The 27406-nt window shown below is 43.7% G+C and overlaps 1 protein-coding gene across 1 annotated transcript in view; it reads left to right on the forward strand.

The window, feature by feature from the left end:
- Positions 1–1975: 1975 nt before the first annotated feature.
- Positions 1976–27406, forward strand: part of Lmcd1 (LIM and cysteine rich domains 1) — a 65067-nt gene continuing 39636 nt past the window's right edge. Inside the window, exon 1 of the mRNA XM_036181482.1 lies at positions 1976–2262. Within this exon, the coding sequence (XP_036037375.1) occupies positions 2221–2262 (42 nt within the window). The 5' untranslated portion in view covers positions 1976–2220. The remainder of the gene's footprint in view (positions 2263–27406) is intronic.

A 27406-nucleotide genomic window follows, 5' to 3' on the forward strand; every position in this document is an offset into this window, starting at 1 on the left:
AAGGTGGCCAGCCCTTGACAAATAGCCAGTAGTGTCCTCTGGCCTCCTCATGAACACACACACACACACACACGCACGCACGCACGCATGCACGCATGCACGCATGCACGCATGCACGCATGCACGCACGCACACCAGATCCAGATCTTTATTCATCCATCCATCCATTCACCTATCCAGTTATTGTGCCCTGAACTTCCCTTATATGCTTGATAGTTGCAGTTAGAGCTAGGAGTAAGTAAAACTAATTATAGCAGAAACCCGTGAGAAAGAAATAGGTTCTCTTTCATCTTAGGAGAAAAAAAAAAAAAAAGCAAAATCACCAATGGATAGTTTTTTGTTTTTGTTTTTTTCCAGGAATGTGAAAGGGAATCACAGTCTGAGGCAGAAGGGGCTGGGGATGATTTGAGACCCTGAAGATGAAGGGTTATATACTCAGCAATAGAAATCTTCTGATAAGGAAGTTTCAAGATGAGACCCACAGTCCCAATCCCTAATGAGTCAAGGATATACTGCAAGGTCAGTATTGAGTCTCCTACAACCAATCTTTCACATTAGCACACTGGAGCCCTGGTTTCTGGTGTGCGATCTCACCAATGTGGGTTGTAGAAAGACCACCTCACCTCCTTACAGATGAAGCAGGACTGTCTTGAATTAAAAAGGTGCTTGTTATGTTTTCTCTTGGGGACAGGGGGGCCCAAGTCTGGGGAACTTCCTCTGAGAGCAACGTGGACTCAGGAGCAAAGACCGTGGCGTAGCTAACCCAGGCCTGGCCAGCTTACAGGGATCGTTGTCAGATGTTACATGGACACCTCAAGGATGGGAAAATTCAGATAGACTCTTGCTCATCCAGACCCTCAAGACTCAGTTTGTGTAAAAACTCACTACTTTTCACAGTATATCATTTACAGTCTTGAGCTCCTCCCCCGGGGCCAGTTCTTTTCTCACCTTTTCAGATTAAATCAAGTCTTGTTGTAGAGCACAACCTGGATCTCTCCTCATCTTCTTAGTCGGAGTCATAGTAAAACTACATCAAGTAATTTTGAAGCTATAATATTGAAATGGCGCCCTGGGTGAGGGTGTTTGCTGCCAGGCCTGATGATCTGAGTTCCATCTGGGAATCCATGTGGTAGAAGGAGGGAACTGACTTCCACAAGTCATTCTCTGACCTCCACACAAGGGCTGTACACACACACACACACACACACACACACACACACACACACACACACACCATAAAATAAAGATTGCATTCTCTTCCTCTGAGAAGGCAAGGCCAAACAAGTTATTAAAAAGTTATTCTATCAGTTATTGGATGAAGGTTCTACTGGCATTTTGGAGCCCCTTCCCTATGGAGGGACACTTTGCTCAGCCTTGATACAGCGGGGAGGGGCTTGGTTCTGCCCCAACTTGATGTGCTGGGCTTTGTTGACTCCCCATGGGAGGCCTTACCCTCTCTGAGGAGTGAATGGAGGGAGGGGGAGGAGAGGAGGGAGGGAAAACTGTGGTTGGTATATAAAATGAAATTTTTAAAAAACCTTTTAAACAACAAAAAAGTGATTTTAAACTTTTTGTTATTATTGTTGTTTTTAAGAAATTTTAGTTTACTAGAGTCTCTTTGGTGACTAAAGACCTTACCCAGGTTAGGGTCAGCCCAGACTTCTGCCGACCACCTGCCTGGCGCACCCCTGGGACAAGGGGGAAGAGGGTGGGCAGAGAGGACTGCTCAGCATTTATTTTTGGGAGCCAGCTCTAAAAATACTTTGGCTCTCCTATTTGCTCTCTTTTGACCTGAATGGGTCTGCCTGGGTCTCGTCCGCCCCTCCCTCTTCTCCTTGCCCTTTAAAGGAGAAGGGCGTGGAGAGGGATTCCTGCCGCCTAGGGGACAGATGTGAGCCCTAGGTGGCAGGGCTGCCGGCTGCACTGACGTCAGGGTAGAGCTTAGCCGCTTTCTCAGCTTCCCCGCAGAGGCCACCCTCCGGGAGGGGAGCAGCCCTTTTGCTCTAATTGGCTGGCCCTAAGTGGGCGCCCACGAGCATTGGCTGGCGACGTTTTAGAGGGAGTCCCGCTCTCCAATTAAAGCGGTCGGCAGCTCTGGGCTCAGCACAGAGCTGCCCGCTGAGCGCGCAAACCTGAACTTGACCCACCAGCCGCACTGTCCCTTCTGCACGCCCTTGCGCCCCTGCCTGAGAAACCAGGAGCTGTTTCTGCATCCCCAGGATGGCGAAGGTGGCTAAGGACCTCAACCCCAGAGTACAAAAGGTGAGCCTGAGATCCTTCTGTATTGGTGTATCCTCCTTGTTCCCCTTGCTCTCAGACACACCGAGTTCCTAGAGACACCCTAAGGGATGCATCAAATCCACAGAGCGAACAGAAAACAGAATTAGGTGGTAATATGTATTTGAGTTAACAGGCACACCCGTCAAATCCACTCTTTAAAAGCCATTGTTAAGGAAAGTATTTACACCGTGTCTTGGTTTTTTACTGATGCTGATTAAAGGTGAATTGAAGTAAAAATGTAGGAGGAAAGGATAGGCACTTGTTTGTGATCACGGCCCTGGCTTTCCCCTCCCTGCCCCCCTCCACTTCTCTGCCTCCCTGATGTGGCTTTAGTGAAGGTTGGGAGTTTAGGAAGGATACAAGTCCTCCCACTCTGGTACCCTCCCAGAGTTGTGTGGTTTCCCCAGCACACAAAACAGCTTCTTTTGGTGCTGTTGGCAGTAGTAGCCATTCTAGCACAGGGAAACTAATTTCTGTCCCCAGGGTCTGCACGTTTCCCTTTCAAGAAGGACTGGCCCAGAGCCCAGAAGGTCACGGGTATCTTGCTGCAGAAGGGGCCCCAGCTGTGCCTACAGCTCCAAGCTGGCTGCCTGCTTACCTGAGGCACCCTGAAGGCAGCGGGCTGAACTATGAGAAGACATAGGGGACAGGAAGGCAGAAGTGACAAACCTATGCTTCCCAGATGGAGAAACAGGACATACAGGGTCACAGAAAGATAGCTTGGGGGTGGGGGGCAGAGGTGTTCAAACCCTGGCCCTGGGTCTGGCACATTTTAGCTGTACAACAGTGACCAAGTTACACTTTCCCTAACTAAAATATAGGGAGGAGGGACACCCCTGCAGTTGTAATAGCATTGTTGATAGTGTAGCTAAATCTCCCCAAGTAGTAATTATTAAGATCTACTTTCAGAGTATTTCATCTTGCAGGGCCAAGACCTTCTTTGCTGACATTGTTGTGGGAGGAAGAGAGGCAAAAGAAAAAAAAATAGAAAGACGTGAGTAGAGGGCAGGAAGAAGAGAGAGGGTGGAGAGAAAGCCCTAGACCTCCTGCCCTCCCACCCTGAGCCTAGTGAATCCTTCTGCACATGGCATTCAATCAGACTTAATCCAGGCATCCCCCTGATGCATTCACCAGACTATCTGCAGAATCCGCTATCACCTCTCCTCCAGAATTCCCAGAACACAGAGACCTGAGTGAGGGAGTAATCAGGTTTCCCTCTTACTGCGCTGTGTATTTTTCTCAAGGGTTTGAAGACAGGCCTCATTCTTCCTCACTTCTGTTCCAATCTAGGGTCACATGCTTACAATGAAACTCAGAAAACACCTACAGTGCAGAATATATGGCCGCTAGGCCCACACTGGCTGCTTAGGGTGCATGTGGGATTATCTTTCTACTTGTGGCACTGTGGGATGGTATGTTGGAATTGCTGCCCCAAATCTAGTCAAAATACCAGAATTCAGGGATGGTGACAGCATTTCACTGTCCTCAGAGAGGTCAAACGGTTTGGGAGTGTGTGACTATAAGCTGGTTGACATCGTAGAATGTGAGACAGAGTCTATAAAGACACTCCCTCCCTTCATCAAAAGCCCAGGCCATGATTAGAGAAAGCCTTGTTTTTATTGTCCCTTGCATAGGAGGGTGCGATTCTCTGGATTAGAGATGGAACATGTTCATCTTCATGTCACCGTCTAGTGCCAACTTTCTTGGCTTGCAAAGGTTTTATTTTCCCTTTAGATCCAATTACAGGCTTAGAGAAAGAATGAAGTGGGTAGAGATGAAAGGGCTGGTGTTTTTTACCTCTTGGAATTTCAACCATTGGGGAAGATCACCACGGGATGGATTAACCAATGTCCTCAACCTAAAGAGTGGAGGGAAGGGAAGGGAACCTGAGATAAGAAGGCCTTGCTGAATGGTGCAGCATGACTAAATACTGTGTCTGATCAACAGCCTGCTGAAAAGAGTTTACTGTGTATTTACTTTAAATTCTGCAACTGTCGGGGGGTTTATAACATTTGGCTTCAGAGAGCATAATCACACTTAGACATTCTGAACCAATTTCAGACTGTTGGAGTTGCAAAGGACCTATTTACAAAATGTGAAAGGGCTTAACATGGATTTCAGTTTCCCCATTGCCCTGTCCCCCAAGGATTGGGAGGGGTGGGAATCCCCAGCAGCTGGGAAGTCATAAAAAGGTCTTCAAGAGAAAATATAAAATCCCAAACTGGAGTGGCCTTGGAGATCATGTGACTGAACCCAGACAGGCTGTCGGCCTCTCTAGCTGTGGGATGTGTCCTCTTGTCCGCAGGGGTAGAAGTTGGGGAACAGTCCCAAGCCACTGGCTCTTGAGCCATCATTTGCTTTTCTCTTGGGAAAAAAGATATTCCCCAGGACAGACAGGTCCCTGGGCATGGTGAAATTGCCAACATTCCTTGGCAAAAAAAAGACCCTAGAAGGTCAAATACCCATCTCTAGATGGCATCAATTACTAGGATAAATTTGTTCTTCAGGTGCTTATTAAAAATTCTGCTTACTGCCACAGGCTTTGGTGTCAAATCTGAGTTCAAATCCCAGCTCCACCACTTACTAGCTTTGCACTAGAGCAAGGTAACTAACTTCTGTGTTGGTGTTCTAGAGGTAATAATGGCACTGACTTCTCACAGTTACTGTGATAATTAGTGAATTGATGTATATTAAAGGCTCAGCATCCACACACTTAGTGAAAACCACCCATTAGTAGGACTGGGAAGATAGTTCATTTGTTAAAGTGTTTGCTACACAATCATAAGGACCTGAGTTTAACCTTTAGCACCCACAGAAAGAGCCATGGCACGCATGTGTAATCTCAGCACTGGGGAGGTAGAGACAGACAGATCCCTGGGACTTGCTGGACACCCAGTCTAGCCTGCTTGACAAGCTCCAGGTTCCAGTGAAAGACCCTATCTCAAAAACAGGAAGTGGATGGCTCCAGAGGAAAAATAGACAAGGTTTGGCCTTAGGCCATCATAGGCACTTGTACACACACACACACACACACACACACACACACACACACACACCTGCACACAGGTGAACATACATAAATACTGTACATACATACACACACAGAGACACACAAAATCAGCCATTAGAATGTTTAGTGTTTATTTACATTTTGATAGTATGTGGGTACAAAAAGTACATGCTTTAATTTTTGCTGTCCCAAGTAAATAGTAAGCAACTTGCATTCAGCTATTTCTCAGCTATACCTAAGCCAGATGTGTCCCATACCCCTTGATAAGCTAGGGAAAAGACGAAGGATCTTACTTCCATTCTCACCCAACACATAGAGCATGTATTCATGTAGAATCAAGTCTCTCCTTCTGAACTTGGAGGGCCAGTCAGTGAGTAGTTCACCTCAGAGATATAGAGCTGGGCCCTGGGAGGGGGCGGGGGCACTTGGAGCTCTTCATCACCTTTTAGCTGTGGAAAGTGAGACTCACAGGAGTCAAACTACTGACCAGAGGTTGCTGAAAAGGTGCCTAGAAGCCTAGTGGGCTCTGAAAGATCCCCTGATGTCCAGGAGACCCTTGTAGGGATTTCAAATGAACTAGAAGAAGACGAAGAGATTTAACGCTCTCACTCTGCTGCATGTACCAATGTCCTGGCTCTAAAGCACTGTTTTTCACTCCGCAATACAACGCCCAAGGAGCAGTGAGAGATGGGATATCCAGGTTTGTGTCCAGGTTCAACCAGGCATCTTTCTCCACATATCTCCACATCATATGCTTCCTGGCTAGCCCGCACTCCAGGTTAGTCCACAGCTATGTCCAAAGCCCTTCCTGTTTTCACCTCTAATTCCTGCTGTGTGCAAAATTTCTGGCACATGGCTTGGGCAGGCCAGTCCAACATAAACAGGCCTCCTCAAGAATCGTCATTGGCTCCCTCAGTCTTAAAAACATATTAAAATGTCACTTAAAGACCTTAACAGCCAACACATTGGAGGCATGCTCCTAAGTGTGTAAAGAAAGCAACTTGTCCCCAAAAAGAGCTAAAAGGGAGAGATTATTGTTTTTATTTTATTTATGTGTATGTGTGTGTGTGTGTATCTCTCTCTCTCTCTCTCTCTCTCTCTCTCTCTCTCTCTCTCTGTGTGTGTGTGTGTGTGTGTGTGTGTGTGTGTGTGTGTGTGTGTATGTGTCACAGCACATGTGTAGAAGTTAGAGGACAACCTTCAAGAGTCAGTTTTCCCTCCACTGTGAGTCCAAAGGAGCGAACTCAGGTGGTGAGGCTGGTGGGATAAAAGCTTTTACCAGCTGCATCATTTCACCAGCCCTCTCTAAGTCTTTTTGAGAGAACCATTACACTGCCGATGGCAGCAGACACTCATTCTGACAAGCAGGTGTGTCTGAAAAGGCTCAGTGAGGAAGTCACAGGTAACGTAGCACAGTAGCAGCCCCCTGCAATGACAGGAGTGGGATCTTCTAGTCATAGGAACTGTAGGGTTGCTGAGGCAGGACAAAAACAAGCTGAACTCAGCAGAGCAGAAAACCAGCCCACCCAGCCTCTTCATGCCACTTCCAGGAGGAGATGAGAGTGAGCCAGCTGGGTTCCAGAAGAGGCATAGGACTGGATTGGTGCCGGAGAATCACCCTATCTTCCCTACTCACATATTCAAAATAGTCTATGTATAATAAAGCAGAGATTTTCCATGATTCATAGCAGGCCTGGAGTACTCTTATCTCACCACCCACTTCCCCAACACCATTTAAACATTCATTTTTCTAGCAGGTGGTTGAATCACTGCAGTTAATATAGGCATGAGAGGAGACGGGCTTCAGAGGTAAAGCATGTGCCTAGCACACTCTGGAGCCTGGATGCTATCCCAAGCACTATAAAATGAATGAACTAAATAACAAATAATCATTACTATTAATCCAGGCATTTACTCACTGTAGGACTATGCACAGGTCATTTTCTTAAGAAGTGGTGAAAGCTGGATAAAAATCCAGTTTCCTTCTACCTACATTCTGCTGCCTTTTATGTCAGACCATCTCCTAAACAAGTGATTGTGGCAAAGCAGACCTAGCACTCCATTCTCGGGAAATCAGAAGCGTCCAGCAGCCTTCTAGAACATCCCAAAGGAAGAGACAACTGTACTCTTCACTACTTTCCTTTGAAACCAATCCTCTTCTTCCGTTATATTACCGGAAGAGGATTTGCTCAGCAGCTGTCACTGCCTTGACAGGTGTAGGGCCAAAAGCCACTTCTATGGGATTCCTTCAAGATCAGGGGGCTTCCTTGACTGCACTTGGGACATTTTTGGTGTCCTGAACATTCTTGGTGTCATGTATGTCAACCTGGTAACTTTCTTGGAGCTTTAGAAAATGCCATCTGTGGAATTTCTCTAGGAGTTAAAGGTAAAGCAGGAGTCTGTGGACACTGAGATTCTTTTTAATAGCTGACACATATTTGGTATCTAAGCTTAGATACTTAGGCAGACATTTGTTATTTTTATTACACTTACTTACTCATTTAGTGTGTGTGTGTGTGTGTGTGTGTGTGTGTATGTGTGTGTGTGTGTGTGTGTGTGTGTGTGTGTGTGTGTGTGTGTGTGTTATGCTATGGTGCACATATCAGAGGACAATTTTCAGGAGTTGTTTCTTTCTTTCTACAATGTAGGTTCTGGGTGTCTGGCTTGATTGCCTTTACCTCCTGAGCCACTTTATCAGCCCAGATCCTGGCTGTTACAAAATCAGAAATGACTAGGCAGTCACAAAGCATGAAATTCTCACATCAGCTCTGTAGCTGGACTCTGTTCTTTTATATGAGAAATTAACCTGTCTACTTTTTTTCCCCAAAAAAACTATGCTTGTTGGTACTGTTGTCAACTGTTCGAATTCCTTCCTCCCAGCAAGCTTGTCTGTTCTCGGTTAAGACAGACAAGCTTGGGGAAAAAGCAAATGAGAGAAAGAGTAGACGCCTACCTCCAGGGTACTCAGGATGCCTGACATGTGCTCTGACACCATTACAATTAGCCTTCAGAGCCACCATGTGAACACAACAGTGTCCTTTCCACATATGAATACATTTAGGCTAAAAGTTTAAATGGCTTGCCCAACATGACAGGCTAAGAAGTCAAAACTGGGTCTCTCCCATCACAGCTCATCTATCCAAAGAAAGAAGGTGACTATTGCTATAAGTTTCACATGTAGATTAAGTTCTTACATCTCACTAAACTCAGTGATAGTCTGGGGGACAACTTCCCAGCATTTGCCCAGTGTCACCAAGTGTCTCTTCTCCTGGGATGTATGTGAGCACCACCAGGAGTATATGACCAGGAGTGTCATTCTCATCAGTTCAAAGCCATTCCCAGGGAAACTACGCAAACTTTCTATATTCTTCCTGATTTTCTAGAAGGCTAGTGATATCCTATAGTCAAAAATCTTGTACAGGAACAATTCAAGAAATCGCATTATTATCCTATTATCCTGGTTCTTAAAATAAATCCTAGCAATACTAGACCCAAATATTCCAGGCTATATTAGTATGAGGATAAGCTTCTCTAGAGAATGTACATCTCAACATGCTTGGTCAGCTTGACTCATACTTTGCCCAGGAATACATGAATCAGGACAAGAAAACCACAGCCCAGGCTCCCACAAGGACATGCTTTAAAAGGACATAATATTGCTAAAGGGGAAGAAATTAAAGGCTCTATTTAGCCACTGTTATTTTGAAGGACAAAGACAATGGATGTCCAACCCCAGTTGGCTTTTGAAAATCCATATGGTTTGTTCATAGATTGATTTTTTTCTCTATTATTTTAAAACATTTGATCTTGTGTAAAAACCTATCTATGCAGAATGAATCATTGTGCCAAAGAGCTGAGCAGACTTGAATGGTAGTCTCTATTATAATCCTAGAACTGTCCTAGGTAGAGACAAGGGGATCTCTGGAACTTACTGACAAGCCAGTCTAGCTACTTGGTGAGCCATTAGGTCCCAATGAGAGGTCTTGTCTCATAAAATATGGTGGAGAGTGATTAAAGAAAACACTTGATACTTACCTCTCTATATATGTGCATATACTTATACATACACATGTACACATGGGGTAGGGGGAGATCCACATATTGCAACCATAGTGATGTAGAGAAAAGATCTTATTCTGTTATTTGCCAGGTCCATAATTTTTGCCAAGTTACTTATCCTTGCTGAACCTCATTTTAGAACACAGGCTAATAGTAGTTCTACATTTTAAAGATAGTTTAGTGAGGTAAGTAAGCAATAAACATGTTCCCCCTGCTGTTATTGGCATTCCTTCTCATCAGCACAAAGCAAGAATCTCATAGGTCATTAAGTACTGGAATGTTGAAAGAGCAAGTTCAGTTTGTCTACATCACATGTGGCAGCTTCTAAGATATCAGATGGCAGGACCTTCTCTTTGTAGCTAAACTTGATCCAGCCATAAATATGTTCGGGCCACACCATATGCAAAATCATGGGAATAGCTGCAGTTCATCTTAGATCTCTCTCCAACCTTTCAACAGCAGCCTTCACCTTGTCCAACCTTGCACTTGTGACCTTACACAGGCACTCACTCTTAGATACCTTGCTTATAAAATACAGTGAAGTACACTCATTTCTTCCTATGCAAATATTTATTTAACATTTACTAGGTTCCATCCACTTGAGATTCCTACAATGCTGACTTGAATCTGGTGGAATTCATTTTTCATATGGTAATAGAAAGGCCCAACAATGTCAATGTTCTAGGTTCTACATATTCCTTGACCTCCCACCTGACGTGCACGCATGCGCACACATACACATGCATAGGCATGTGTGAGCACACTAATCCTTTCCCTGGCCATCCTCACATCTCCCAGGACTGTATACCTTCAGAGAAACCCCAGATATACTGCCTCACTGTAACAGTGGAATGTATCAATTCTTTGCCCACTTTTTATATCCTGAGTAGAACTCTTAGGAAAGCAACATCAGAAACAGTTAAAAAGTAGCTCCCAGGCCCCATCAGTACCTAGCTTTAGCATTCATGCTGATAGAGAGGTAGACCAGTTGTCTAAGTATATGTCCTCAAAGACTACTGAACCCTAGGTAGTATTTTCTTCATTGAGTTGATTTCAGGGACACCAATGGATAAAAGAACAGGGAAAGGGCTACTGGCTGAGTAATGCCCTATAAGAAACCTGTCCTTAAGAAGACAGCATCTATTTGGGCCACATGACTAAGTGGCATTTCTAGCTACTGATTCATGAGACTGACCATCAAGGTGACTGGCTCAAGTAATCTTCTGGCTACAAGAGGTAGAAGGAAAGAAGATCCCAGCTTTGTCCCCATCCTGGAGGACAGCCACCCACCCGCTAAGGCACTCCTATGTTCTCCACCTCAGCTGGCTGTGGGGGCCTTCCAGATTCCTACGTAAGAGTACTTGGCTCTAATGAGAGGGACAGTGGATAGATAATTATGTAAGGGAGATTCTTTTGAAGTCATACTGGTAGATAAAGGCAGGGGTACTTTTCTTTTTCTTTATTGAAGTAGAGTCTCACTGTGTAGCTGAGGCTGGTCTTGACTCAGATTTTCCTGCCTCAGCCTTTCAAGTTCTGGGATTCAGGTGTGTGCAACTATCCTGGGCCAAATCATTTTACTTTTTTTTTTTCAGTACTAAGGATCATACCTAGGGCCCTGAGCTTTTTAGATAAGCCTTCTACCACTGAACTATATTCCTCAATCATGAGAAAGGTGTGTCTTTCAATGAGAGATCTGTGGCTACAACTGGGGTTACCAGACAACTTAGTGAACAAAATTGTTGCATCTTCACATCTCTACTCTCTCATTGAAAGTTAGGGCTTCCTTCTACTAGGAATAAAGACAAAGGCCTTTGATATTTAGAATCCCAGGCCTTAAATACCAATGGACATCAGTAATTATTCAGCTAGGTTGAATTTGGACATGCCATTTATATTCACCTTTGCTCTGAAAAGATAGTGATGATAGCCACCAATATTTACTAGTAATATTTTAAAGCACTCCTATATTAATAAACCACAGCTCAGAATTTATGTGTTTATTTAATTTCAGTAGTACTGGTTTTCTTTGGGATTTTGATTTGTGCACTCAAAACAGTATTCTGAGAAGAGATCCCTTCCAATCAGACAGCCAGGAGGTCCCTTCCCATCACAAATAAAGCTTTAACAGCCTTACACATATATTTAATATATTTATATCCATACACACAGTTATACATACATGAAAGCTGATATTCATATATTTATAGTGATAGAGAGCTGAGGCTGCTGGAGGGGACAAACAAGACTCAAATTGAGCCCTGCTACTCACTTTCTAATGTTTTGACTAAGTCATTTTTGAAAGGAGCCTCAGTTTCTTCATCAGGAAATGGACCTAAAATCCCTTTCATTACAATAATCTTTTGAGCCCTTAGCATAGCTCTTGGCGTATAACAGTTGTGTTAAATGTAGCTGTCATCACCATTAGAAGACAAGAGTGAAGTCTTACATAGACAATAAACTATTATGCCAGTGAAACTATCTAACCCACATTTGACTTGGTCAAGTATAAGAATTTGCTCTTTTTTAAAGCTAAGCATGATTGTGCACACTTGTACTCCTAGCATTCAGGAAACTGAAATAAGAGGATTGCCACAAGTTCAAAGCTAGGCTAGGCTATGTAACTGGCTATATACTGGTTTAGCAGGGGCTATATAGTCAGAACTTGTTGAAGGAAGAGAGGGAGGGAGGGAGGGAAACGAAGGAGAGAGAATTTAGTCTGTTCACACATATATTATACAATTATTACTTGCCTGAGAAGTGGAGAAATGGAAGAAAAGGACTCACAACCTTGATGATTTCGAAAGAGGAATCATCCAAGAATCTCAGCAGTGTCTTGACTGGAGGTACAGAAGTGAGTCTGAGGAAGATGAAAAGAAGTAGTTAATCTCCCTCAGGGAGGTTAGGGAAGCCTCCCCAAGAAGGCAATTTGAACTGTGTGTTGAAAGATGAGGATGGACACAGACCAGGCCACAGTCCCGCTTTGAGCCTTCCAGATCTGCTGCTAATATTCCCCATCACACTTGCTGTCTAACTTAGGGATATCAGCTGTCTCAAACTGTGGAGATGCATTCCAGTGTAGTCCTCCATTCTAGCCATGAATCTTTTATTTTCCTATCTGAAAACATGTTCCTTTTCCTCAATGAAGACCCTTTGGGCTGGTGGGATATTAGGGCTGGCCACCATGGCAATGGAGAACATGTCTTGATGTACCCTGCAGATGACAGTCAGCCTTCTAAAAGGCAAATCCTTGGTCCTCAAGACCCAGAGTCTTACATCACAGTGATTTCTTTCTGAAAATTCAGATTCTTTATTAAAGCATTATAGAGCAGGTGATAAAACACAATGAAATGTATAAGAGTTGAATATCAAAAAAAGTCACTAGATTGACTATTCTTGATTTTTGTTAGTTACATGTGGTGTGTGTATGAGTATATGACCTGGGGAAAATCCTCAGATGATTTGCTGCCAAGTGTTTTTGGAAAATGAAAACACAGTAATCATAGTTATATTTGCAAGGACTTGAAGAAAGGGTAAGATTTAGTGGAGGAACTCAAGTCTGTCCTCCTACACAGCTGACAGGCCCCAACAACTCAAGAGGAAAACACAGCCCCAGAATAAGATTCGTAGCTAATTAGGCTTGTCATCATTGCCTCCACCTTTCCTGGGGCACAGGGTTAGGACTGTCACAGGGGAAATCGCTGGATTCTTATCTGAATAATGCTTGTGCTCTGCATTTAAACAATTAAAATTAATTTTTAAAGGGTGGGAAAGACCTCAGAGATCCTCTGCTTTCTTTCTGATGGATGAGGCCACAGACCCAGCAAGGCCAAATGACCTGTTCAAGGTTCCAAGGCTAGTCTGTAGAAGGTCAAGAATGTAGCTCAGTGGGGGAGTATTTTTCTAGCATCGACAGGTCTCTAGGTTCCCACCCCAGCACAGAGGTAAGGAGAAGAAAGAGGAATAGGAGAACTCAAGGTACCATAGTATTCAAGTACGTGGCTCAGTTGCTAAAGTGCTTGCCCAGCATGCACAAAGCCCTGGGCTCCATTCCTAGCACTGCATAAACCAGGCATGATGGCTCAGGTGGTAGAGACAGAAGTACCAGAAGTTCAACTAAATAATGAGTGTGAGGTCCACCTGGGCTATATGAGGCCCTGCCTCAAAAAGAAAACAAAACACTATCTTGCCTAACCTCCATGGTCAGAACCATCAATGCAGGATGAAGTGGGCAGAGATGAGAACATCTCTGCCTCCTGAATAGATCAGGTTTTGTGTTTGTTTGCTTGTGAGCTTGCTGTTTAACTTCTCAAATCTCTAGAGAGCTCTTCCTTGTCTTGAACTAGAAGCCCTGTCTCTGCAGCTTCTCCCCAGTAGCTCTCTTTGCTTCCATGGTCAGCTCAAGACTGAATGGCCAGTTGTTTCCTGAAATTCTGTTTTCAGGTCTTCTGCCAAGTCTTTCACGCTGGTCAGGTTGAAAGCTGCCATTCCTGGGGTCATTTTCCAGCTCCTGGAGACCTAGCATAAGCCTTCAGCTGAGGGACATGGACTTCCATTAAGTTTGGTCTGGAGATCACTTTTATGAGTGTGTCATTTCTCTGTCTGGGAAGGGTATTCTCTCCACCCATCCTCGTGCATTTCTGTGCCTCCAACAATCCTGTTCTTGGGAAAGGACTTTTAAAATGAAAAGGCCAGACTGGTAATGAATGAGCATGAATGAGTTACTTTAAAAAACAAAAAACAAAAAAAAAACAACTCCCACACTCCTGGGTAATACTTAAGAAAAACTCAGCACTGTTGTACCCAGTGTGACAAAAAGGTGGGGAAGGTGTGTACATAAAAACTGAGAATACTAAGGAAGGAAAGTAGAATTACTGTTAAAGCAAAGTAATAGCACAGCTTTTCAGGTGTGTGTGTGTGTCTGTGTGTGTGTCTGTGTGTGTGTGTGTGTGTGTGTGTGTGAATGTACATGTGCATGTACATGTAGGGCAGTGAGCCATAGGGATCCACCTGTCCCCATTTCCCCAGGGCTGAGAAACATGCATTACCAAGCCCAGCTTTTATATGTGTGCTGGGAATCAAACCTTCATGCTTGCACAGTAAATACCATCCCATGTAAGCCATCCCCCAAACCTCTGGCCAAAATATTAAATTTGCAGAGTGTTTGTAATTTATTGCCATAAGGAATGCTAGAATAATGACACTATGATCAAGATTGTACTTTTGTGACTTCTCATTTAGAGGGAATATGCAACAAATAAATGAGAGAGCTGTCCATCAAAATTACCTTGCTTTCACTAAAAGACACCACCAAAAGGTGAAAGGTAATACACAAAAAGAAAACATCCCAAGTGTTACACACATGGATGCATTTGAAAAATGTATCCAGAATATATAGGTAACTTCCACAAACTGATTCCAAATGTTCAACTTAAAAAACCATTTTATGTAAATGATAAGTATGGGTGTGGATACCTGCATATCAGTATTGCACCATTTGTGTGCAGGTGCTTATAGAGGCCAGAAGAGGGCATCATATTCCCTGAGGCTGGAGTTCCAGGCAGTTGAGAGTTGCCATGTGAGTGCTGAGAACTGAATGTGGGTCAATGGCAAGAGCAGCAAGTGCTCTTAATCACTAAGCCATCTTTCCAACCCCTAAAATTAAAGACTGGATGAGGTACATCAAGAAGAGGCCTAAACAGCCTGTACGTGAAGACAAGGCGGATTGACATCTTTATTTCTCCTAGAAATACAGCATAAAGACAGAAAGAAAGCATAATGAGGTTGTGTTTAATACTCAGTGGAAGGCTGAAATTAAGTCAGATATTACAAAGTCTGGGAAAGAAGTGGAGCAACTAGAAGTCACACAATGTTGCATGGGAGAAGATAAAATAAAATGATTCTACAAGAAGCTGCTGGTAGCTTCTCGTGGGGTTTAACATGGGTCTGCCTTGTAACAGTTTCACTCTTAGGTATATGTCAAGAGAAAGGATCAGGGGTGTCCACCACAAACACTTACACAAGAGTGTCTGGAATGATTTTTACCTACAACAACCCTTGATTGGAAACAATTCAAATCCCCATTAACATGAGAGTGGATATTTAATAATAGAAACTGCTAAGCTTTTTTTTTAATTCAATACATGAAACCACCTCAGTAATCTTAAACAAGAAGAAACAAAATAATAGAGTATCATAGAATTTTTTTTGTATAATTTTCAGAACAGGGAGAAAAAGAAATCCACAGTGGTAGAACTCAGAATAGCAACTCTCTTTCTAAGAGGTGGTTATTGCCAAGAAAAGGGCACTTGGAAACTTTCTGGAATGTAAGTTTTCTGTATTTTATCTGATTAGAGGTCTTAGGGAATACACCTATAAAGTAATCAAGTGAATACTTGAGATTTTTTAACATTTTTAAACTCTAAAGACAGACACAGTAGCACACCCATCTGCAATCCCTATGATCCTTCTGGAAGATGAGAGTTGGGTCCAGGAGAACCAGACGCTCGCCACCCAGCTAGTCTGGCATATGCAGCAGTGAACAAGAGACTGTCTTTCAAAGAAGGTGAAAGGGAAAGACTAATTCCCAAGGCTGCCCTCTGACATCCACATGCACATCATGACACACACAGGTACACACACATGGACATACATCATACACCCAGGCAACATATACATGCACAAAAGGAGGAAAGCTCTGTGTGAATTTTGCTTTGAAGTACCACTAAAGGTTTTAAGAGACAATCTTTAAGAATAAAGAAGATGGATCTGTGAGTAGATGATTAAGGCACCGTAGGCTGAGGGCTGAGTTCCTGCAGCAGCCTGGTGATACCACAATGAAGAAGCCTGTCTCAAGGAGCTGCTGCTGGAGCTTTCAGATGTCCCTTCCATTAGTCTGGAGTTACCATTTCAGTGATGGTCCCCCTTTGGTCACGGACCTGACAACAGCCAGCCTGCCCTAAATGATCTGCCACCAATTCCCTGAAGAGACTTTCTTGTACACTCACCTGCTTGAGGTGTGAGAGAGAAGGCCTTATTCCCCATGCACCCATCTTCGATGAGGCTGGCAAGTCAGATGAGGCCCTCTCTGTTCTGAACTCCTAACCCTCATCTGCTTTCCTACTGAGTGTATGTGTCACCTTCAGAAGGACCCAGGGACATCTGCAGTTGTTGTCTTGTTTGCCTTAATTCCCGTACCACAATATTCTGTTTGTTCCGGATTCCCCCACCTGGCCTCATTGCCCTCTGTGTGATCCCTGTTAGTTTGGCACATGGGAAGGGCTCAGCAGTATGGCGGATGGAACAGAGAAAGTAAGGTGTGAAGGAGATGCATGGACTTGAGGGAACGGGGGGAGCATTGCTCCATCTCCTGACAGAAACAGTCATCCCTGGGAGGATAAAAGAGGGAAAGAGAACATGAGAATGGAGGGTATAATGCAGATGGATAAGAGAGAGAGAAAACCACTTCCCTCTCCCTCAGTGGGGCCCCATGCAGGCTTCACTGCTGTCTCTCCAGCCTTTATATTGGTGAGCCCAAACCAGTGCCATCAGAGGAGGAGTGGGATGCAGGGGTAGAGGAAGGCAGACCTCTTGATGTCTGTCCTTGGGGGTACCCAGGAGACATCTTAAGACCAAAAGGAAACCAAGTGAAAGGCATGCCAAGCCAGACTCGGAATCTTTGACAAATATGTCAAAAGTCAGATTATCTTCGCTCCAACTTTTCTATGGAAGCAATGGCCACAGGATGCAGAGGAGCCACGCCTTGATATATTTCTGGTTTCCAAAGAACCAACTCAGGCCTCCCTGTGAATCCAGCAGCTCTTGCTTTCTAGCTAAAGGTTCCCTGAAAACAAGTTCTAGGGATTTCCATAGGCTAGGGAGGCAGTCAGCCCTAGTCTCCTAACAACAGCAGGCACGTCTCAGAAGATCTGGCCCTCCTAAAGAGCTGGCAGAAATTGAGGCCAAACTGCTTCTAGCTCAGACCCGTATCTAGTTTAATTTTCTAGCCCTTGATTAATATTTATACCAAAATAGGCCAGTGGAAAAGTTCCATCTGTGAGGATTTGCAGTGGTTTGTCTTCCTGTAGCCACCTTGACCAAGCTTAGGGAAACAGTGGACTCACTGCCAACTGCAGAGTCTTTGAAGTACAGGAGATGCTGAGAAGACTCTGGACCATAGTGTTTCTTCTTATCTTGAAGACTCTGAGTTGGCATTCCACCCTTTAAAAAAAAATGCTTAGTATCAATGTGGCTTAGTGCTTTATAATTTTAGCCAAGCCTTCAATACCACACTGACTATGGTGAAAAGTATTTTGAAAGTGTGGATAACTCTATTCAAATTCTTTTCTGGGTGAAATTGCTCAGTTAGTTGGTGTTTAAAATTATTACTTTAAAAAGTTAAGTTAGTGCAATGCAAACATGAAGGCCTGAGTTCAAGGCCCAGAACCCATGGTTTTTAAAAAGACCAAGCATGGTGTCATGCTCTTATAATCCCAGTACTGGGGAGGCAGAGACAGGTAGATCTCTGGGGCTTGTTGGCCAGCTAGCCTGGCCTACTTGACAAGTTGGAGGCCAGTGGGAGACCTCATCTCAAAAAATAAGGTGAGAAATGACACTCCAGGGTATCCACTATCCTCTGTGTATGCACTGCCTCTCTGTCTCTCTCTTTCTCTCCCTCTTCCACTTCCCCCTCTCTCTCACACATGCACACACACACCTGCACATCCATAAACAACCACTACACACACCTACCAAATGCTACAACTAATTACTTTCATTATCTTCCTTTTTCTATCCATTATACTTCAAGCCTCCCATGTTCTAGGCAATAGTCCTCTTGTCTTTACTGGTGAAGAAATGTCTCCCATACTATCTTCTTAGTTTATTATCAGCCATCCCCTACTTCTTAGAGCCCAAGCTCCTCAACCCTGCCCTCCCGTCCATGTGAGAGAATAAAACAGCATCCTTATTCTTCCATAAAGTGTATCGACTTATCTTTTGAAGCATAGGCAATGGGCCATGCATTGCACTGGTTCAGTTTCTTGTATCTTTACAAGAATCTGCTTTTACAAGAGGGTGAACTCAGGCTCTGAGGCATAAAATGAATTGCTTCGGTTGTAGACTCAACTGTTGATAAAGGTGAAAGATAGGAAATTCAATCTTAGCTCTTCCCTCCTTTCCTAGTATGTTTCCAGTGCTCTGAAGTCTAGGTCATAAATTTGGTCATGGGTTGAATTTGGTCAATACACAGACATGAACATTTACCAGAATCTATCTCCCAGTTTCAGATCTCAAATCCTTCAGATTCTATCAGGGAGGAAGTCTCCTTCCAGTACTGACATGTCTGACTTCTCAAACACTTACCCAGATTCATGTTAAAGTTACAGTGAGCCAACCCAAAGTGCTTAGAAGGAAATTTCATATAATTAGAATTTAATGAAGCTGTTCCATTATTCACTTTATTTTTTAAAGATTTATCTATTTTATTTTTATGTATACAGTTGTTTTATCTACCTGCATGTCTGAATATCTTTGCATGCTTCATGCCCACAGAGGCCAGAAGAGAGAATTGGGTCCTCTGGAACTGGAGTTACAGATGGTCATGAGCCACCATGTGGGTTCTAGGAACCAAACCCAGTTCCTCTAGAAGAGCTGCCAGCACTCTTAACCACCCACTGAGCCTTTCCTCCAGCCCCATTTGCCATGTCTTATGATGCTTTCTATTTTAAATACATTTCATGGGTAAAGTTATTTTTCAAGAAACAAGTTCTCAAAAAGTGATTTGTGTAACTATAAATAAGGAGATAGTCACACAGATGGCATGTCAAGGACAAAGTCCATGAAGAAGGAAGACAGGGTTCTGTAAACAGCTGATATTTGATTTCTCCCCATCTCCAAAACACTTTGTGTTTTCCAAAACATCTTATATGTATTATCATGTGAGAGTCTTACAACCAAGCTATAGAGCTGCTAAAGACTATAATTCATGTTCATAGATGAGAAAGGACTGGGGATTAGTTCAGTGGTAGGGTTGTGTGCCTATCATATGTGGGGCCCTAGGTTTCACTCTCAACACTATTACACAAAAAGTATAATAAAGCTGAATGTGGTAGTGCAAACCTGTAATCCCACCACCCTGGAAGTAAAGAGGGTCTAAAGTCCAAGGCCATCTGCAACTATATAGCCAGGTCAATGCCAGTCTGTGATATATGAGATTCTGTGTCTGAAAAGGACAAGGTGTAATTAATATGGAAAAGTCTGAGATTGAAAGGGCAGAAAGTGCTTTCTGGAGTTACATAGGTAACATGAATAGTGTCCAGAGTTTACATTCAATGGCACAAGGTCCAACATGCACAGAACTTCCCTGATACTCTATGAGCAGCCCACAGCAGCAGCAAATAAAGAGATAATTCTGAGGTGACGTGCCAAGACCAGAAATGTCATGGAAAATCTACCCAGCTTAACAGGGCTCTCAGATTGGCCTGGGTTTTCACAATTTCCCGAAACTTGTATATATTCTGTTTCATGGAAACGCCTGGAACAGTCTCCCTATGGAGATGTGCTTTGCTCTTCCCTCCCTCAGGAGTCCCTTTCCAGAAGACAGTGAAGGAATGAGCTCTCCTAGCAAGGCAGTGTCTCACCTTTGAAACTCACTAGATGTGATTCAAAAAAAAAAAAAAAATTAACAAACTCAAGGTAGTTTGCAGAAAATTTCATGTATCCCTGTCATATGCTCTTGGAGTGCTTGTAAGCTACGGCATGAACTAGAAGTGGACCACTCTGTGAGGAAATGTCCAGGTCTGAAATAAGAAGAGCAGTTCTTTCCAAGTTGACTGGCCTTGAGTGGATGGCTGAGATTTGGCACTAGACCCAGACGCCCAGACAGATGGGGACAGCATAAAGGGGTTCAAATACCAAAGAAGATAAGAGGCAGTTCCATTTGTCTACACTCAGTCTAGTAGCTAAGGAGGTTAGAGGTGAGAGCAGCAAGATGAAACCACTCAGTGGAGTCCAACAAGAGAGAAGAGCAGATGCTAGAACCTGGGAGGAGGGGGCAGCTGAGCGGGGCTCAGAAGGGGACTGTCTCCGTCACAGAAGAGAACCATCTAATGTATTAGCTCTTGATGCCAAGAAGCATAGACAGAAAACAAAAATCGGGAGTGCTATCAAAGGGGCTTTCTAAACCAAAGTGTGTTGTAAGGAGCTGCTGTGAGCAAGGCATTGTCCTGGGGACTCGCAGTAGACTAGTGAACTAGGCTCCAGGGACTATGCCCTCTTATAACTTACAATCTAGCAGGAAAAGTTGCTAAAGATCGTCACAGTGGGCAGGAGGTTATACCCAGAGTGATGGGGACCACAAAGAAGTGAAAGGCACAAGCACTCCAAGAGCACATGACAGGGATACATGAAATTTTCTGCAAACTACCTTGAGTTTGTTAATTTTTTTTTTTTGAATCACATCTAGTGAGTTTCAAAGGTGAGACCTTAATAAGGACTTATTTGTAAGTGAATGGCCATCTCCAGTGTCCATTTCTTGTTTGGTCGGTTGGCAGGCTTTTTCTCTGTTTGTTTTTTTTTTATTTATTTTCATTTATCAGTATTAATGTGTGTGTGGTGTGTGGGTAGGTGTGTGCATACATGTGTGGTGTGTGTGGTACTTGTGTGTATGAGTATAGGTATGCACATGCTCCTGCACACACGTGGAAGTTGGAGGGAAACTTTCTAGAGTTGGTTTCTCCTTCCACTAGGGGTTCTAGGTCTATGATCTAACTCAGGTCATAAAGTTTGCATGACAAATGCTTTCACCCCCTAAGCCATCTTTGGCTTTTGTTTGTTTATTTGAAACATAGTCCCCCTCTGTAGAACAGGCTGGCCTCAAACTCATGTAGATCCACCTGCCTTTGCCTTCTCAGTGAGAATTATAGGCATAAGCCACCATGCCTAGAACTAATTTATGCTTTATAAAACTTGGCTTAGAAAAAAATTGACCTATGAACTCCTTAAGTTCCTTTCTTCTCTAAGGATCTGTAGCTTTCTCATGTATAGAAACCAACTGTACCTAGTGTAAAATTGGGTCCTTATGCAGCAGAAAAGTCAAGGGAAGAATGAAATATTTGAGCTCAAAAAGCTGTATTTAATGTTCGTTTTTTAAATGTCGGCAGAAAGGATAGAAGAGGAGTCATTTATAAGAAGGGTGCCCTTTGAATGCAGAAAAACACCTCACTAAAGGCAGCACACTGAAACAAGGTGTTATTTGTCAAGGTGACACTGATGTTGGTTTAAGCAACTCTCTCTCTCTCTCTCTCTCTCTCTCTCTCTCTCTCTCTCTCTCTCTCTCTCTCTCCCTCTGTGTGTGTGTGTGTGTCTGTCTGTCTGTGTATGTGTGTGTCTGTGTCTGTGTCTGTGTGTATGTGTGTGTGTGTGTGTGTAAAGCTTCCATTGTCCATAAGCTAACCTACAGTTTAAGCTTGAGGTTCCTAGCAGGAGGCATTTGCATAGTGAAACCTGCAGATTTTTAATAACTGGGCCACAAAACACATTTAGACAGCATGTTTCCTTTCAAGGTATTGGGACTGAGACAGGCGAGATTTAAAGCCTTCCTGCTTGATTTTCTCCAGCTCCCCCTTTCCTAAGCTAAGGCCAATAAAAGCATGTCATTCTGAAAATTAGAATTCACACACAAGTACACACACACACACACACACACACACACACACACACACACACACGTTTTCCTCATGGGATTACATTCTTAAGCTACCACAATACTAAACTCACCAGTGTCTCGCCAAACTGGGAGGTATAATAAACAGGTATAGCCAACCTAAAGATTAAAGTTGACACTGGAAACAAAGTTTATGAAGAGTTGAAATGTAAGAACCATGAAGTGAATAAGACTCCGAGTGTAGCCTGAAGACCTCAGGCCCAGGAACACCAGCAGCTTGTTCTTATTTAAGAAGTGTGGGTACAGGGGAGGAAGGAATCCCATAAAAGGGCCTTATTTTTTCTTATCTTTGCTTCCTGCAAGCTACTTGGATACGATTCTCAAGGGAGTTTAACGTCTGCTTCATAGCGAGGGTCATATAGCTGTGTTCTATTGTCCAAAAAGCCACAGATCATAGCCAAGGAAGGAAGGGTGTCTAGGAAAGGGCTGTTTGAGGAAGAAGCACTCGGAAGTGGTCAGAAGCCCCAGGTCAGCTACCACCTCTAGGATCCCCCTTCATAGCCTATGCCCATGCTGTGGGAATGGAAGTGTCTCACAAGATCCATGAGAAAACACAAGGGTGTAGATTAGGAGTGTAGATCTGTGGGAGAGGGCTTGTCTAGATTGTATGAGGCCCTAGATTCAATTCCCCAGCATGTCCCAAAACATCAACAAATGCCCAAGTGGGGTATGGTAGAGTGCATGCCTGGAATCTCAGAGTTCAAAAGATAACTGAGGTAGGAAGGTTAGCATACATTTAAGGCTAGCCTGGTTACAAACTAGGCCAGCCTGGGCTACAGTGTGAGAGTCTTTTTAAAAAAAGAATCCTTGGGGGGATGTAGCTCAGTTGGTAAAGTACTTGGCTAGCACTCAGAAAGTCCTGAGTTCAAGCCCCAGTCCAGCATACACCGTGAATGGTGGTACAGACCTATAATCCCAACACTCAGGAGGTGGAGGCAAAGTTAGTTCAAAGTTATCTTCTACTACGCATGGAGTTTGAGGCCAACCTGGACTCCATTCGACTTGTAACCACCACCTCCCTCCCCCCAGGTAAGCTGAGGGAACTGACAAGAGGACCTTCTGCTTTGTGCATTTTGCTTTTCATATTAGCCCATACAACATTGGTAGCTGGTTCAAAGGCAGCTGATGCCAAAGGAAAATCTGAGTTCAGTCTTAAAAACCTGGTCCCATCAATGCAGTGGTGTATCTCAGAAATAAGATTTGTGGACCTGCTTTGGATACTGCAGAGTGTAAACATGGGCTATCAGCAAGCTGCTGGCCGCCAAGGAGGCTGGCTTCCTTTCTCCTTCCATCACTGTAGTTCACACCCTGCCAATAGAAAGTTAAACAAAGCTGTCTGTGTCCAGGGTTTGGACCACCGAGCTCCTAGACTTTCCATGTGCTGTCGTCACACACAGCTGGTTGCTCAGCAACGGATCTCTCAGTATAAGAGTTGGAACTTTGCACCTTGCCTTAATGCCTTTGTCGTGGTGACCCTAATCTCCTGACCTTAGGAAGATGCAGGTGTCTTTTGATGACCACATATAGACCATGTACTTTCAAGGGATCTTGCTAAGTCCTAGAAGAGAGGGCTTGTCTGTCCAGATCATTTCATAGAATTTTGATAACTCTCCTTTCTCAATGTCTCTCATCTCAGGACTTTCTCATGACTGTAAAACCTTGGATGAGAGTCTTATCATTTCCCTTATCTTTTAAAGTATAAGAGCTAAGATTACAAAGTAATGAAATTATTTTTTAAAAGACAGTGGAAAGGGGAAAAAAAGGAATATAGACAACTTTCTACTTTGGCTAAGCAAGCACTATCTCTGCTATATCCCAGAACTTATGTGGGGAGGTAGACATTACTAATAGACATACACACAATTTCTGTCTGCCAGTTCTACCTCAGTGAGGATGAAACTAAGTTCCTCATGTCACTCACAGTCCATGGACTGCCCTTCCTGGAGAGGAGTGTTTTCAGGAAGTCTAGCTTTGTTTACTGTCCTCTCATGATGCTCACACCTTCCCTGGCATGGATCTAGCTTGAGAGTTTAAGTACCAAATGCAGTAATTGTCCTCCTAACCGGACACAGGGAAACCACAGCCCTTCCTCTTCCCTGGAATGTTGCTGGCTGCCTGCCCCTTCTCCAGGCTGCCACTGACTGCGACCCTCTGTCCTTCTTGGGGCTGATGGTGGCCCCTGCACCTCCCCAGCTCTAGGCTGAAGGGGATTGAGAGATTCTTCTAGAAGGAAGTATCCAACCCAGGCTCATATGAGCTCCATGTCTGCAGGCTGCATGGAGAACCACTGCTTTATATTACAGTGTTTGGGGGCTAAAGTGGTCTGGCTCAGAAGGTTTCTCACATTCTTTTACTTAAGAACCTCTGGGATCTTGACAAAGGTCTGGACTTCTACTCTGTCAAGTGTTCCAACAGTTAAAAAAGATGATGATGATGATGATGATAATGATGATGATGATGATGATGATGATGATGATGAAACTATTCACAGCACATTGTTTGTAATCTAAGTCTGGACTTTATCTTTTCTGTATGGATGCTCACTGGCCAGTCCCAGCTCCCTGGAGCAGATCCTGTGTCCCAGTGGAAGCTGACCTTTGTATCCAGATGTTTTTCCCCAATGCATTGCAAAATGAGTGCTCCCAATCTTGCCTTTTCCACTCTCAAGAACTGGTCCTCTCTGTTCATCCTCTGCTTTGTTCCACATTCACCTCCCCAGGTTTTGAAAAATCCCCAAGTGAAAACCTTAGGCCAGGGCCAAAACGAATCCTGTTTTCCCAAATATGGGAAGAGTGAGTATAGGCTGTATTCTAGAGGGTTCCATCAGTCCCTTCAGCAGCCTTCAAGGTAACTGACCCAGGACATGACAGCAGGTAAGGAGAGGCATAGAAATGGTTGCTATCTTTCTCCTTAATTGAGTGACTATCTGACCTGAGTTTTTCACCATGACAGGGGAGCCAACCATGCTCATAACTGTACAGAGTCACTTCTAGAACTAAGCTGAGTCCCACACAGACAGTGGCAAGGACCTTTTTTTTATTAGGGGACACATAACAGGCATTCTTGGCATTCTTTGAGTCTCTCTCTCTCTCTCTCTCTCTCTCTCTCTCTCTCTCTCTCTCTCTCTCTCTCTCTCTCTCTCTCTCTCTCCTCCCTCCCTCCTTCTCCCTCCCTCCCTCCCTCTCCTCCTCTATGTGTGAGTGTGGGCTCCTACAGTCTCCACATAGGGCATGTTGGGTTCTCATCTAGATAATCATGGATGAGAGTAAGTCCCTTCAATTCCGATATCCTTTCACTAAAGTGTGTAGTGAGGCTGAAAATTCACAGACTAAACAAACTGAGATTAGCTCTGTTGATCCAGTGCTTAGAATTCTAGGGGTGGAAAACTTTGTGTATTGTTTGTTAAGAACTTATTTGAAGCAACATATTAGATCACGATCAGTGGGTGACAAGCTGATGGTTGCCATGCCTGACCTGGGCTTCAGGGTAAAACATTACTGTTCTTCTTTTTCAGTTGGTTCATGTGGGCTGTAATTATCCCCTGGACCAGCTACAGTTGAGTGGAGGAAATTCTTGTACCCCAAATGTTATTTTACTATATTTGAGACAAGGTCCCTAGCTGATTGGTCTCAAACCCCTTATGTGGCTGAGAAGAATGACTGAATTTCTGATCCTCCTGCTTCTACCTCCTTATTTTTTATTTTACTTTATTTTATTTTTTTGAGACAAGGTCTCTCACTAGCCCTGGAGCATACCATTTTGGCTTGACTGGCTGGCCAGAAAGTCTCCTGTGATCCAACCCCTCCCCCTCAGCACTGGGTTTACAGATGTACACTGCTGTGTCTGGCTCTAGCTCTAAACTATAATAATAAAACAAATGCTGAACAAACATATTTTACTCTGTATAAGAAATATTCCTTTGTAATTTCTTAGTTTTTGACCATCCATTTATTCATCCACTCATTTTTTTCCCTCAGTGTAGTTTGTCCACATTCAGCTTTGGTACAATTTAAATCACATTCTCCTTGTCATCTTCCCACTGCCAACACGTCACACTTAGCATGTAAGTACCTCTCACTGAGTTATAACTGGCACACAGAAATTGTATGTACATGAGGTCTGCAAGCTCATGTTCCTCCATCTGTGGACATTTTTGGACCCCTTGACTAATGAGCCTCCCCCACAGTTACCTTTTTCCTTGTAGTGAAAGTAGCTAAGACCCACTCTCTTGGCAAATTCGAAGTACAAAATATAATCAAACCACTATACTTTAGATCTCCCAGGTATATTCTCATTCACAGCTCACACTTAGTACTCATTTAGGACCATCTCCCCATTTTCCCACACCCTGACAGTCAACATCCACTCTGTGTTTCTGTGGGACCCTATTAGGATACCTACATGAGACCATGCAGGGTCTGCATTTCTGTGCCAGGCTTAACTCACTTAACCTAATGCTTCTGGGTTCATCTGAGTTGTCCTCTATCCATAATTCTTTAATGTTTATTTATGCTTATGTATACGGTGCTTTGCCTGCACATGTGCCTGTGTGCACCATGTGTGTGCCCTGCCCCTGGAGGCCAGGAAAGGCATCAGATCCCTTGGGATAGAAATTACAGATGTTTGTGAGCACACAATTGAACTCTGGGAACAGAACCTAGGTCCTCTGAAAGAGAAGGAAGTGCTCCTAACCACTGAGCCATCTCACCAGGCCCTCTATCCAATACTTTTTATCCAAGGTTGATGGAATCCATGAATGTGGTATACATCAGTAATGAAGAATAACTATATTTACTACAATTGCTGTTATTCCTATATATTATGAGAAACATGAGGACTCAAGCCACTTGTGGCCTTGAAGGTCTCCGAGGGTTAGATAATTATGAAAAGAAGCTTAGAAAGTACATTGCAGACTTCCAGAGGCCCAGGTGACCACAAAAAAGAATTTCAGTGGCAACAGTAAATGGAAATAGAAATGAATATATTTGAACTTGTGGCATGAACCTCATCAGGGAGCCCAATGACATCAACCTCAAGGTATCCTTATAAGAGTTGGGAGTTAACCCAGAAACGACTTCCTCCTTAATCAAGGAGGAAGTTTGTTACCTCTTAACTTTGTTAAGCACTGACAATTTTGAGCAGTATGTTTTTAGCATGTAGTCCCCAAACCACTGTCTGTTCCATTATTTCTGCCATTTGGGTCCAAGGTCAAGCTCCAGATCCATGATACTGTACTAAGTATTTAACAACCTGAGGCTTTTCCAGGCTTCCAGGAAAGGGCAGAACATATGTGACCCGTGATTCTAATCCACTTCCTCTGACTACTACCTTTCCCT

The sequence above is a fragment of the Onychomys torridus genome, chromosome 3 (assembly GCF_903995425.1).
Source record: "Onychomys torridus chromosome 3, mOncTor1.1, whole genome shotgun sequence".
Classification (NCBI taxonomy): Eukaryota; Metazoa; Chordata; class Mammalia; order Rodentia; family Cricetidae; genus Onychomys; species Onychomys torridus.